Source organism: Vanderwaltozyma polyspora, genomic scaffold (assembly GCF_000150035.1).
Source record: "Vanderwaltozyma polyspora DSM 70294 KpolScaffold538 genomic scaffold, whole genome shotgun sequence".
Classification (NCBI taxonomy): domain Eukaryota; kingdom Fungi; phylum Ascomycota; class Saccharomycetes; order Saccharomycetales; family Saccharomycetaceae; genus Vanderwaltozyma; species Vanderwaltozyma polyspora.
This window is the reverse complement of record NW_001834665.1, coordinates 99,368-113,206: the sequence shown is the minus strand read 5'-3', so window position 1 is coordinate 113,206 and position 13,839 is coordinate 99,368. Positions and strand designations below refer to the sequence as shown.

General features: G+C 31.4%; 3 protein-coding genes across 3 annotated transcripts; 2 read left to right on the top strand and 1 right to left on the bottom strand.

The window, feature by feature from the left end:
• Positions 1-289: 289 nt before the first annotated feature.
• On the bottom strand, positions 290-3,136 carry NUD1 (Nud1p; the record flags this gene model as incomplete). Its single annotated transcript, XM_001645095.1, has 1 exon — positions 290-3,136. The coding sequence occupies one exon, from the start codon at positions 3,134-3,136 to the stop codon at positions 290-292; it is 2,847 nt and encodes a 948-aa protein (XP_001645145.1).
• Positions 3,137-4,257: 1,121 nt separating this feature from the next.
• Positions 4,258-5,910, top strand: NDD1 (Ndd1p; the record flags this gene model as incomplete). The annotated part of the gene is made up of 1 exon (XM_001645094.1): positions 4,258-5,910. One exon carries the CDS (start codon positions 4,258-4,260, stop codon positions 5,908-5,910), a length of 1,653 nt encoding a protein of 550 aa, XP_001645144.1.
• Positions 5,911-9,309: 3,399 nt separating this feature from the next.
• Positions 9,310-11,856, top strand: Kpol_538p45 (uncharacterized protein; the record flags this gene model as incomplete). The annotated part of the gene is made up of 1 exon (XM_001645093.1): positions 9,310-11,856. One exon carries the CDS (start codon positions 9,310-9,312, stop codon positions 11,854-11,856), a length of 2,547 nt encoding a protein of 848 aa, XP_001645143.1.
• Positions 11,857-13,839: the final 1,983 nt, after the last annotated feature.

Here is a 13,839-nt window from a genome sequence, read left to right as displayed (position 1 = left end):
CGAATACCAAACGGTGCTATAAAATTTAAGATACCGGAGATTTGGTTACCAATGGAGCTGAAGATGGCTATTAATTGAGTATTTTAACAAGATTCAATCGATGTGTATTGTTTACTAAAATGATAAAAAACATCACCAAGAAGAAATGGTGACATAAAATGAAATTCAATTAGGCAATTGTAATAGTGCTCACTCGATCTATATTTTTTTCATGCTTTTTTTATTATGGTTACATACTGCTAGACATTAATTTGTTGTAGTTACTGTGATATTTAATAATATTTGTTATTTAATTTAGTGTTAGATCTTGCAAATTTGGACATGCTTTCTTAATTATTTGCTCCATTTCTTGTGTCTCCTGTCGGTTACAGTTGCTTACTAATGGGTTGTCAATTAATGTTAGTTTGGTTATGCTTAAGTTTGGTAAAAATAACATTAACTCGTAAAGGCTTGTAATGCCACATCTATTAAAATTGATTTCTTGCAATATTGGTAATTTTTCTTCCGCATGTTCAATAAGTTTACCTTTTAGATTGATATTTTCAATTGCTAATTTACTTGTACCAACTGGTAAACTCATTATGACCTCTTTGATTCCTTCAATATTCTTATCATTTTTCTCATTTCCCATTTCGGTATTGCCAATAATTTCAATCTCTTCTAGTGTAAAAGGTATATTTTGCTTTTCCTCTACAATCATATTATTAAGATTCAACCATCCAATTTTTAACTTTCGTATGCTGGGGAAAGGGAATATTTTTTTCTTGCATCGTACGTTCAAAACGTCATTTTTATTAATTTCAAACTCTTCTAATTGAGGCAGTGTATCTTTGCCAATATCAAATTCCACTATCGGATTATTAAGTAATGTTATCTTTTTCAAGTTTCTCAATCGGTAGATATTACAAATCCTTGTTATCTCATTGCCATCTAATCTTAATTCTTGAATACTTTCCCAACATTTAATATTTTCGCTGTTAATGATCTTATTAAAATCTAATTCCCCTTCAATTGAATTGTCTCGTAGATCAAGGGATATCAACCGAGAATTTCCCAATCCATTTAAAGACTCAACTCCATTGTACCTCAAGTTCACCTTCTTTAAATGCTTATTATGAGATAAAAAATTCAAATTAAATTTCAATGCATTGCTACTCAGATCAATATCTTCTAATTCTTGATAATTTTCTAAAGAAATAAAATTGTTACTCAGCTTATTCTCGCTCATATTAAGAATTATTATACCGCTTGGTAATCCACTAAGCGAATTGATCTCATTATTCTTCAAATCGATCTCTTCTAAGTTGGGCAACAATTCATTCATACCAACTAGACTTACCAAGTTTTGATTTGCAAGATCAATGGCATCTATCTTTTCCCATTGTGTTTCCTTTTTATCTTGATATAATGTTATCACATCGGTTAAAACTGAAATTAACTTTTGTTTATTTTGATAAAATGATGAATCGAAAACTTGTGAAATTCTAGTTATATCCCCATGACTTTGATGTTTAGAATCTTTATTTCCTTCATAATTATTCACAGAAGAGCTTGGGAGAATCGAATCTAACTTCTTAGTTCGATCATTTTCATTTCTTCGAAGTAAAAATTTTGGATTTATCTTTGGTGTGTCAATAGGTGTGTCATCTAAACTTGAAAGATCCATACCAGTATAATTTGCTAATGGTTCTGCCTTATGTTTTTCTCTTTCTGAAATCTCAGATTGTTCTTCTACTGTGATATCGCTGTTATTTGTCGTAGTTATATTATCAACTGTTCGACTACTTGATATATCTTGTGAAGAAAATGTTTTGTTAGGTTTTTCCCAAACACCAGTTCCTTGATTGAACACCAAACCCAATGCTTCTGGTTTAATTAATGGCACATTGTTAGTCATTTTTTTCTTATTTGCGAGTTCTTGATTTAGTTTAAATTCGTACTTTGAATTAGTTTCACTATACCTCTGTAAAACAGGGGATGACATTAGTGAAGGTGTATCCCCCAAATAAGATGAATCGCTTTCGAATTCTTCTAACTTTTTCTTGGGCTCAGTATCTAAGGATTTAATCTTGAAGTTACTATTAATAGACGTATTTGTTGTAGTCGTTGTGTTACTGATTTTACGACGAGGACCTTTGCTCTTTACTGTCTGAAACTCATAGCTGTGTCTTTTATTTTTCTTGATGATCCCATTAAAGACATCGTGAGCGGCTCTAACAGGATCTGTGCTATAGCCTTCGTCTAGATTTTCGTCACTTTCTTCTGTTCCTTTAATGCCACTGACATTTGGGAGCTGATGCATTGATCTTTGTTTCTTCATCATATTATCAAAAACGTTGTTCGCGAAAGCAGCAGGGTCATCAGCAAAATCTTCAGATATATCATGTTGCATAATTTCTTCATTGAATTCGTATTTCAAAATTTTGTTTTCATTTCGAACCCCAATTGGTGCTTCCATTAAAGACTTTTTTCCCGAATCCATTCTATTACTCTTATTACTATTATGGTTTTTGAATGTATTAGTAGGAATTCCTGAAATATCACTGAAGGAAGTTGTTACAATAAGATCAGATTCTGGATCTTTTGCCTTTAAATTTGAAAGCTTATTGTTATTACCACTATTATTATTATCTATGTTACCATTTAATAACAAATGATGTTTCCATTGTGGCGGGTCATAATTTTCTTTATTTGATTCATTTTTAGTACCAATTTTTCTTTGCACCGTTCCTTCGTCATCTAAGGACCAATCTTCTAATTTCTTCAAGTACCCATTTCCGCTGCTACCATTTTTGCTTCTCAGTATCAAGGATCCATCTATAACATTGCTATGATCCCCAACCACCGAAGAATCGTTGCCTGGATCTTCAATTCTCGTGATAAACTTCGAATCAGAAAACTCATGATTGGGAAGATATTGTTTGAAATTTTTCTTGCCTCCTCTAGGGGCCTCTACAGTTTCCTGCGTCGTTGAAGACTCGCCATCGTCAATCTCCTCGACAGTAGTTTCGAAATCATATTTCTTAACTTTGACATTTTCCAAAGGTGAACTAATATGGAACTCTCTCAAATCCTCAGCCAAAACTTTAGAAGGAGAATCATCGTCAGTACCACTTTCGTGCACCACTGATGACATAACTGCAAGAAATCCCTATATGAACAAAACAAATCTAAACCAAAATTTCAATCCACCGTCAACTCTTGTACGCTCTACTATATTTCTTTATAAATATAATTTTTTCCAGTACACCCTGTTCCTGACAGACTATACTATGGAAATTCTAAAACCTTTTCTAGAGTATGTCTATATTAACTTCAATACCTTTTTTTTTTTGACAGATGCCTAGTACTTTTTTTTTCCAGAAACGTTTTAATACTTAGAAAATTCAAGGGACAAAAAAATATTGACCTAACAATTGTACATCAACCAAAACCAACTCTGACCCAGTTCCTGACACGTCTGCAACCTCCAATCCCAAAAATCAAGTCAACAATCCCAAAAATCAACCTCTTCTTAATAGCCATTTTGATATCTCATCTTTGACATTTTAATATCTCTCTATTGATTTCGAAAAAATACACCATCCTGATCTGTTACCCGGAATACGCCAAAGTATTGAAAATTCGCAAAAACAAAAAAAAAAACAAAAAACAAATCGAATCGAATCAAAACAAAACAACAAAACAAGTTAGATCAGTTAATGTTTATAAAAGTAAATTATCTCTTTAGAAAGAGGATTAGATTTGTATAAATTTTGTTTAGTTTTAGATTTTGAGTTCTTTAAGAGGATCAGGTCAAGGGCAGAAGTTCTCAGGTACGTTTTGGTGAGAACTGCTGGTTGTTAGATTTGAAAGATAAAAACACAGGGGCCAAGTTTTCAAGTTTTGTTTATTTTGATTACTAGGCTAAATAGATTTAAAATAAAATTGTATCATACTAAACTATAGTATATAGTATAACAAAAGTGAAAAAGCATTACTGCAAGGACTACAAGTGAGAAAGTGGTGTAATATATTTCGATTCTTCGCTTGCTTTACGTTCCAGTTCTACTATTTTGCAAATTTTTGAGAGCGGAAATAAGGTTAGAGGTTCTTAGGGAGATATTATTATATATATAAATACAAGTTTTTGTTGATTGGGCAAAGTACTCTATATTGGATATTTGAGCATTAAATTGAACATATTCTTTAGTTTGTATTTATTTGTTTTTTTGGGGGCTAAAGTTACTTGAATAGGAGGACATATAGGCTATTATCATGAGTTCAAAAGATCATAACGGAAATTCAGGAGGTACTTTTGGGTCAGCTCTCGTTAATGATGCTGATAATTTACAGCAACATAACATAAACGATGCTCATTCAGATGCTAGTTTTTACAAAGCTGTTACTGAACATTTGAAATATTCATTTAATAGTCCCTTACCAACGACTACCCAATTTCCAACTCCATATTCTTCAAACCAATTAAACAATAATAATCACGGTGGTAATAGTGTTAATAATAATGGCAACGGTATGTCTTTGAATTCAGGTTTCAATGCCAATAACGGTCGTTCCAGGAAATCAGGTGGTTCTCTAAAATCTGATAGTGATTCTTCTATAATTGAAAATAGTATTTTAGCAGGTATGCATTCGAGGTTGCCAAATAATGGATCAGTTTTGGGCGCCACTGGTGGTGTTGCAGCTGATACCAATGCTGGAGAGTCGCTAAATGATATGAATTTACAACCATCTTCGGCATTGCATTTTAATAATAATTTTCCAAATGAGTTTTTACTAGCATCTCCAGAACAATTTAAAGAATTCTTATTCGAATCTCCTGCTGGATTTAATTTATTTAACAAGACTCCTGCTAAGACTCCATTGAGATTCTTTACAGATTCTAATGCATTAAGTTCCGGAACCAATGGCCAGGGCAACCTATTTAATACCAATTTGGGTAACTCAAGTGCAGGCAAAAATTCTCAAACTCCCTTGAGAAACATAGATTTGAACCTAATGTTTAATTCTCGCCAAATGTCAATTTCATCATCTCCTTCCAAAGGGTTTTCTCTATCCGTCACGCCTTATGGAAAGAAAATTTTAAATGAATTTGGTACCCCATATGCAAAGAATTTAATTTCATCTAATAGTGCGTTAGCTGATTTCCAAAGGGCAAGAAAGGATACTGTTAGATTGCAGAAGACTCCAGAAACAGTATCTAAATATAGTATCGATAAATTTATGGAGACCCCGAATGATAAATTCTCTAAATCTAAGCATCCAATGTTGACCAAGACATCATTACAAGAATCATCAGGTGACAGGACAAATGACGACATATATGGATCATCTCCCACAACTATCCAATTGAATTCTTCTGTCACCAAGTCTTCAACAAAATTAGATCCTAATAAGATTCCACTACTAAATCATGGTTTGGAAAATCGTAATATAGATGAACAATTGTTTGATTTGGATATGGCTAGAATTCCAATTTCACCCACACCAAAGAATCATAAAAATAATAATATGAATACATTGAGGATTCCAGAACTGCCGAAGATGGGTTCCTTTATTAGTGAAAGATCTAGTTCATCTTTAACATCTAATTTAACTGCGAAGACCGCAAATAAAGCTTGTAAAGTGAAGAAGAACACTAAGAAGCAGCCTAAATTTCAAATTATTGTTTCTAATGCCCAAAAATTTAACTCAGCAAAAGCTACTGTACCTAACAACGGTACTAAACGTAATAAGAAAAATACTGGTAAGTTTAAACGTACCAGATCATTAGTGATAGGAAAGTCTACGGACAGTTTGGATACCAAGAATCGTGATAAAACAACACAACAGAATAAAACTGGACTACCAAGATCCACATCATTTTCAATAGAATTAACGGACAAGCATCAATTTACAAATTCTCAATGAGAAGTATCATTATTTGCATTTTCAAGATAAACAACAAAAAATAATTGTTAAATGTTAAGTGGCATTGATTTCTATCATGGATAGATTTATTTTTATTATTATCATCTTCTATATTTGATAAAGTAACCAATAAGTTTTCCGTTTGGATACCGTTTTGTACGTTGTTCTGTTGTGTTTTTTCACTACTTTGTTACTTCATATTATTTAATTCTAATTTTTTTTTTGTTTTCTTTTATTACTCTTTTATCACTTTTTTAGATAACATTTTCTCCAAGAAAATAGCTATGCGCATATACATTTAATATCATGGACCTTTTTATTTATGAACTAATATTTAATCTACTATTTTGTATTTAATATCAGTAATCTCTGTAGAGACACATATATTTACTTCTGCATTTACATTATTGTGAAACCTCTAAGAGGTAGGAAATTTTTAATCTTAAATTGAGTCAATAGATGGTTTCAAACTTCGAGCGCTTTTCAATTCATGTTAATTATATTATGACAAAAGGGGAAATGAGTGGAGTAAAAAAATTCTTAGGCTCTTTCGGTGAAGCAGCTGATAATTACGGCGTAAACATCTCCAACCTTTTCTTAGTGTTATAACGTTTTACTTGTGAAAAATAACCCTTATCCCAATCTCCTGTTGACACTTGCCTAAAGGAAAAGAAAAAAAGCTAAAAAAACATAATACCCAACAACATTTCCCATGAGAGTTCGGAAGTGTCAATATATTTTCTAATTAAATTCGAACACAGAAGGACCTTGAAAAGAAAAAAAACATAAAAAAAACTAAAAATCCGATTACTGGAATTGTGAAGAATTATTATAAACGATGAATTGTTGATTAATTAATTTCTATTTAGAGATATCTTCATAGGTTTTTACAAAAAATCAAATTAATTTTCATAAACCAAACAATGCCCGCCTTTTCCCATATCCAAATAGAAATAGCAATGGAAACATTTTTTACCACCTATTCGTGAAACTTTTATGTAGGGATCTCACGATCGTCATCATAGTTATTATTAGCTTGAATAAAAAAATAAGTCCAACAAACATATTAAAATTCAATTCATGTTTCCCTTCCTCCAAGAGTAATCAATCATATCCCAAGAAAGGTCTATAATGCAAAATAACTTGTATATGTGAAAAATGAGCATAGTTAAGCTTGATGTAATTTGTTACAAGAAAACCAAAAATTCTGCCTCAGCTGAAGAAACATCCGTACCATCCACAAAAAGCAATTATAACATATATTAAATAATATATGTATGCGAGAAAGGAAGAGAGAGTACAACACACTTACTACGATACAAAATAATATAATGTATTTATTTTTTGTTACACAAAAATAGAGACAAGTATGCAGAAATTAGCAAAAAAAGAAATAATTCAAGGTTTTTCACAAAAACTATTGAACCTTCCTTGTAACTTCCTGTTTCCCAAGATTCTTTCGTAGAAGAATTATATTTATTGTGTTTTATATGTTTTGTGTTAACGTTTCTTTTTTATGGAATTTAATTACGTCCTCGTAACACGCTCGCCTGGTTCACTGAGAAATTAAAATTCGGACGTGCCTCTTTCTCTTAGAACTTCGGCTTGGGAAACCTGGGAAAAAGAAATTGCGAAGACAAGGCAAGAGCAGTAAAAAAAAGAAATTTAGTTATCTTACTTCGGCTATTATTTTCCTCATATGCATGGTGATGTATTTTCTTACACGGGTAGATGCTTGATCATGGGACTATATTTATTTATATACTCATGCAAGGAAGGAAGAATGAAATCCCTGGTTGTTGCTGCATGAATTAGTGTGCCCTCAATTAATTTCCTAGTTTTTATCATAATCTGCAGGTCAGTTAGAGAGCCAGTTTGAATGAATAAAAAGCGAAAGCAGATACAGCTAAGCTAAATGGATATATCACATCATAACATCATAGTATGTATCTTGTCTCTTTAGTTTCTTTAGTTTCTTTATTTTGTGTTTTTTTGTATATTCCTAATTAGTTCTGGTTAGATATTTATAGAAAGGCAGTTGACGGCTCATTATTACTACATATATACATATAGATAGACAGACAGTAGGAATGGTTTAACCATCAAGTAGTTAGCTTAAGCAGGAACAGTGAACAAGGAATGATTCCCGTAGTCTGGAATATGGTTAAGATACTGTAACAATACGTAGCATATATTTGACTTGACCTCATTTTTATTTAGTTTTTGGTTCAATGTTTGATTCTATTAACTATATCTATTATAATTGGTACCTAATTAAGTCGGAGATGAAGGGATTTCAACTAACAACGAAGTACATCGTAGCAAAAAATAGAACAATACCGTGGAAATGGCACAAACAGAAATTAAGAAGTCTCTTTGTAGAGGTTCATGTTTCTTTTGCCATCGTTCTTTCTATTGAGATTACTCGGGATTATACGTATTATTGTCATTGTCTTTGCTTTTGTCTTATTGCTTTCTTTTTCTATTATTACATATTTAATGTAGCACGTCAACAAACCACCTTGTTTGTTAAGTGTACGTTCTTAAAATTATTGACCATTTGTTTCTTTTCTCGGTATAGGTATTTCTTTTTTGTATGGCAAGCATAACAAGCGAACTATATTTAAATTGAAAATTAGTGGAACTCTTCACAGAATTTTCCGAATTATTATTAAATTGCGTAGCCAGATATCAAACAGGCATACAGAGATGCGTTTAGTAAACGTCTTTATTCTATTGATTGATATACAGTATTTCTAACAGAAGCAAATTTCGTTAACTACTTGGAGGACAGTATAGTAAGGTCGGTGCATTTATTATGTGTATATTCAAAGATACTATTGATATTATTACCATCAGTGTAAAGAAAAAAATTAGAAATTCTGTGTGTTTTGCCTCAGGGTATCCTTCTTTTTTTACTTATTATTATCATCACTAATTTTGTCATTGCATTAGTCTCTTAGACCTTTATAATAAGTATAGGTAACTTTTCAAATAAGTTAATTCTTAAAGTGTAAATTTCTTCTTAACGTAATTTCATCAATTTCAAGTAAATAATTGCATTTGGATTTGAGATTCTGTTAAAAGTTAAGTGCCAAGAATAATTAAATCTGTTAGTATCTCAGCTCTTTATATATATATACCATTGCTTAGAACTAGGTACATATATCAGTTCTAGAAAATATTCCGGGTTAAGAATAAGCCAGTTGTCTTCATAGTTTCAATACTCTAGCACAATTTGGGATTCATTCGAAATAACTATAAATATATAATAAAATAGTGAGCGAATTTTTGAAGTGTGGCTATAAACCTTTATTTCTTTTAATATTAAAGAGTGGAAAAGAGATCGTGATCAAAAAAAAGGGAAAAAAGAACAGATAATATCTTAATTTGGCGGCGATGCATAAAAAACAAATGGCACCGGAAGAACAGGTCGATAATAATATAGATCAAGCACCTTCCCTAGATGAAGGAGAAGAGGTATTGAAAAATCTACCTTATTTTACTAATTATTTTGAACTTCCAGTGAATAATACAGATTATATTGCAAGGAAAAATTTCGATCTAAGAAATGAATATCTATTGAAAAAATATTATTCTTATAAATCTGCTACACCATATAATAATGTTGAAAATAATAATACAGAAGATGGCTCTCTAAGGAAGAATAGTATTACTAATATATCTGACACAACATCAAGTATGAAAGATATATTCAAATTAAGAAAAATTATTGATAAATTTTTCGATGATTCAGATATTATATTGGATGTTCATGATCTAGAGGAGATAGAAAAATTTGAAAATGACACCGAGATTGCTAAAAAATTAAATAAAGGTTCAGATTCGAATGCTACATCTAGAATCTCAGAAAACAAAAATGATGAAAACCATATTTCAACCAACAAGAACTATAACCGTGATAGCTCTGCCATTGAAAGATTAGAAGCTATAGGTGCAAAATGTACCTCTTCGTACTATAAATACATCGAACGATTAGAAACAGTACGACAAGTTGATAATATATCATTGTCAAGATACAATGTGTGGATGCCTGCGGTTAGGAAAAATGCAGCTTGTTCTTTATCTACTAACGGTGAGAAATCTATATATGAATCTAAAACAACTCCATTATTTATTAAAGGGACCCAATATTTGTCTGATGCAGCAGATCCATATGGCGGTATGTCTGTAATGCCATCTTTATTTGGTGAACAAAAACTTCCCATGTTAGTATATCATTGTGCTGTAACAACTGGAGATAACGTTTATATGTTAGGTGGCCTAATGGCGTGTTACCTGTATGATGAAGATGCTCCAAGTTTGAAAGATTTTGAAGTTAGCGGTGTTAAAAATTTACCTCCTCCACTAATTCCTGAGATTATTAACTGTCCATCGATGATATCTAATCCATATTTATATGTTTTGTCAATGTCATCAAAACATTTAAGCAAGCCAGAAGTTTCCGGCCAGGTTCCACCTCCTTTGATCAGTGCACAAGGTAGCAAAATTACTGAGAGACATATATTCATATATGGTGGATTCGAAATTAAAACAGTTGCTACTTTTGGTAAAAATGGTAAAATTCATTTATCTAAGACAGCATTTGTAAATGGATCTGGCTATATCTTAGATATTGTTACTTGTAAATTTACAAAGATTGAAATTCTAGGTAGACCATATGGTGGGTTTAACTATCCGACTGTTAAAGCTAGGTTCGGACATGCACAAGCTGTTGCTAATAATCAATCGAATTTAAGCACAACCGTTAGTAACACTGTATCGAGAGTAGAAAAGAGTGAATCTCAATCAACCGCCAATATGGATGTCAATGAATTAAGAAAATATGTTGAATCTAGAACATTCAATTCAAGGGGAAACTCTCTTCTCACTTCCATTTGCTCAATTTATATATTTGGAGGATATTCTCAAACCACAGATGATTATTATTGTACTATGGATGATATGTGGAAGATTGAAATCACAGTCGTGTCAAAAGGAAAATTAGGATATTTGAAATTTTCTCCCTCTGCATATGCTACAATGATAGAAAAACCTCAAGATAGTGGTTTATGGCCAAGTAAAAGAGCATTCCCTGGTTTTGTTGTGCCTCCTGTACAGTTATCTTCGGAGGTTGATTTTGGAGACTTTGAAACAAGACTATTAGAGAGACTAAAAAGCTCATTTCACGTTGAAACTAATTTATTTGATAATGATCAAAAGGAAGATTCACCAATATTAAAGGTACAGACATCTAATACTGAAGAAATGTCGATTTCAAGTCATTTGACTGGCTATAGTGAAGGTATGCAAAAGAAATCATCTCCTTCTTGTCTATCCTTATATTCTAAGAGGAATGGTAAATTAGAAAGTGAATCTAACAAAGGTAAAATTTTAATTATCCATGGTGGTTCTGACCATACTAATGTAATTGGAGATATGTGGTTATTTAATTTTACTAAAGAAACTTGGGAACATGAACATTTTTTGATTAAAAACCCACAAGAGGATCGGTACAAGGCGATTGATATTCCTCTAGTTGGTCATACTTTGACTTTTATCGGCTATTCGGCGGTGTCATTTGGTGGTCTAACTCAAGACGACATTAATTCAGTTTACAATTTAGGAGATGAGGCAAAAGTAGGCGGAGATCATGAAGGGCTGGCGTTGGGAAGTAATTTGGTGAACTATATTAATTTAAAGACATTTCAATTAGAATCAAAGGAACTAAAACTCGTTGCAGGTACTGATGAATATAAGTTAGTGAGAGATAAGACAGTAAATGCAAGAAGTACTGTATTGGCAATTGGATGTATAGTAGCGATGAACAATGGTTCATATTTGCTAATAGGTGGTGTATTAGCAGAAAGATCTAAATTATCCAAATTCTACTTGAGAGGTGCCGCTGTCTCTTTGACATTACCTGCAATGAGCATCATGGCATAACTTCATTTTTCAGAAGGTTTATTGTCAGTTTTCTTTTTAACGTAGTGCATATATTTGTACGGGCATATTTTTTATTACGCATTATGATAGATATACTTTTTTGTTTACGCATTATGATAAATATACATGTTTTTTTAGGAGTTTAAATATATTACATATTCAATTGCATAAATGGCATTTTAATACCTAACCATTTCACTTCATTATGTATAATCCATAAATCAAAATCATTGATACTGTAGGATATATTTTTGTAGTTTGCTAATGCTCGTAATGGCAACATTATTAGTAATGGTTATAATTTTTATCCAGTGATTAACTGATCTCAGAATTATTTCTCTAGTCATTCTCGATCAAGTTATTGCAACAAATAATTTTTAAATATTTACTCTAGATATATATAATTTTCCTTAGTCTTATTTGCAAAATAAATGAAGAAAATTCGTTATGTCACTATTGCGATATCAATGAAAGAAATAAGACAATAATGCTGTCACTTTTAAATTTGCGAATATATTGTTTCAAATGTGTACAAATAAATCTACAACTTTTTGTATTGAACTAATTAATATATTTTGTAGACACAATGTGCTTGAAACTTTTAACACTAATTAATATTGATAATTGATGTTTAAACCTTACTATGATATCAGATTCTGTCGTTGCTTCTTTGGAGCTTTATTTCTACTAAGAATCGCAAGTTTCAGATGCCAATTAATTTTACTCCTCTCTACTATTGATGATTTTTGATCAAGTCTCCGGAGAAATATCTAGACGACATAACAGTTTCTTCTTTATAAGATAAAGGAAGGGATTTATAAAATATCCAAATAAAGAATAAGAATATAGTCTAATTTTAAGGTCATCTTAACCTGTAATCTCTAGAGCAATAGTACAAGTTAAAATAAGATCCCGATAGTTTACTAGAAATGGGAATGAAATAGTTTTTATATAATTTCCTTAGAACTCACAGATCACTTTGGATTTTTATTGGTAAGTACCACAGTTTTTCGAACTCGAGATTATTTTTGGTGAGAATAGGTAATGAGAAAGTAATTATTAAAGGTATTGTTTAAGATCTATCAATTGGGGTGAATTTTTAGACTAAAAATAATAAAACTTGACAAATTTTAATTAAATTGTTGTAGAATTGAGGCAATTTTTAAATGTTTTTTTGTTTTTTGAATAATTTATTGGTTTAAATTATGTGCTTTTTATCTATAGTGCAGTTAAAATTCTAAGCATTAAAGAAACTGAGGTCACTGAATATTAGCGAATTGACCATTATAGACTATATTCGATGGGGTTGAAGATATTAAATTATCAGTAAGTATCTAATATAATTAATTGAATAGTTGTTTAATGAATATTTGAGGTCCTGTGTTGAATGGCAAACGATGTTGAAATATTATTTTTAACCCTAATTATGGTTGAATGACTATTGGATATCAGTAGAGTCTACAATAATTAAAATTAATGGTTAATGATAGATTGTGATTGAATTTTTTGCTAACCACTTAGATTTGGCAAGAGTGTAGTCCAGAATTTGGACCTAGATAATTAAAAGGGATAGAAGCAAGAAGGAACTAGAAGTTGTCATCCTCTTTCAGGTGAGGTATCTTGAAATTGTCCTCTATGTTTAGTTTTTATTCAACGACAAAACATTTACTAGTATCATTGTTTCGTAAATAAGAGCATAGCTTAAGTCGGTTGCTTCTATTGATATTTGGTTAACATATATTTCTTCGATGTATCTGAGGAGCCTCACTAGGAGTTATCATCGAAAAATATAATAGATCTATTTATATAGCTCCATTATCTGTTTATTACAGTGTGTTTAAGTGGGCGGGGAAGGACTCGAACATGTAGCATATTATGTTTGGAGAGGGTAGAACAGATAGGCTTGTTGGAAATTGATGTTTCCGTAAACAAAATGAACCGCAACTTAATAGTTTATTATTCTCCAATTAAAAATAGTTAAAT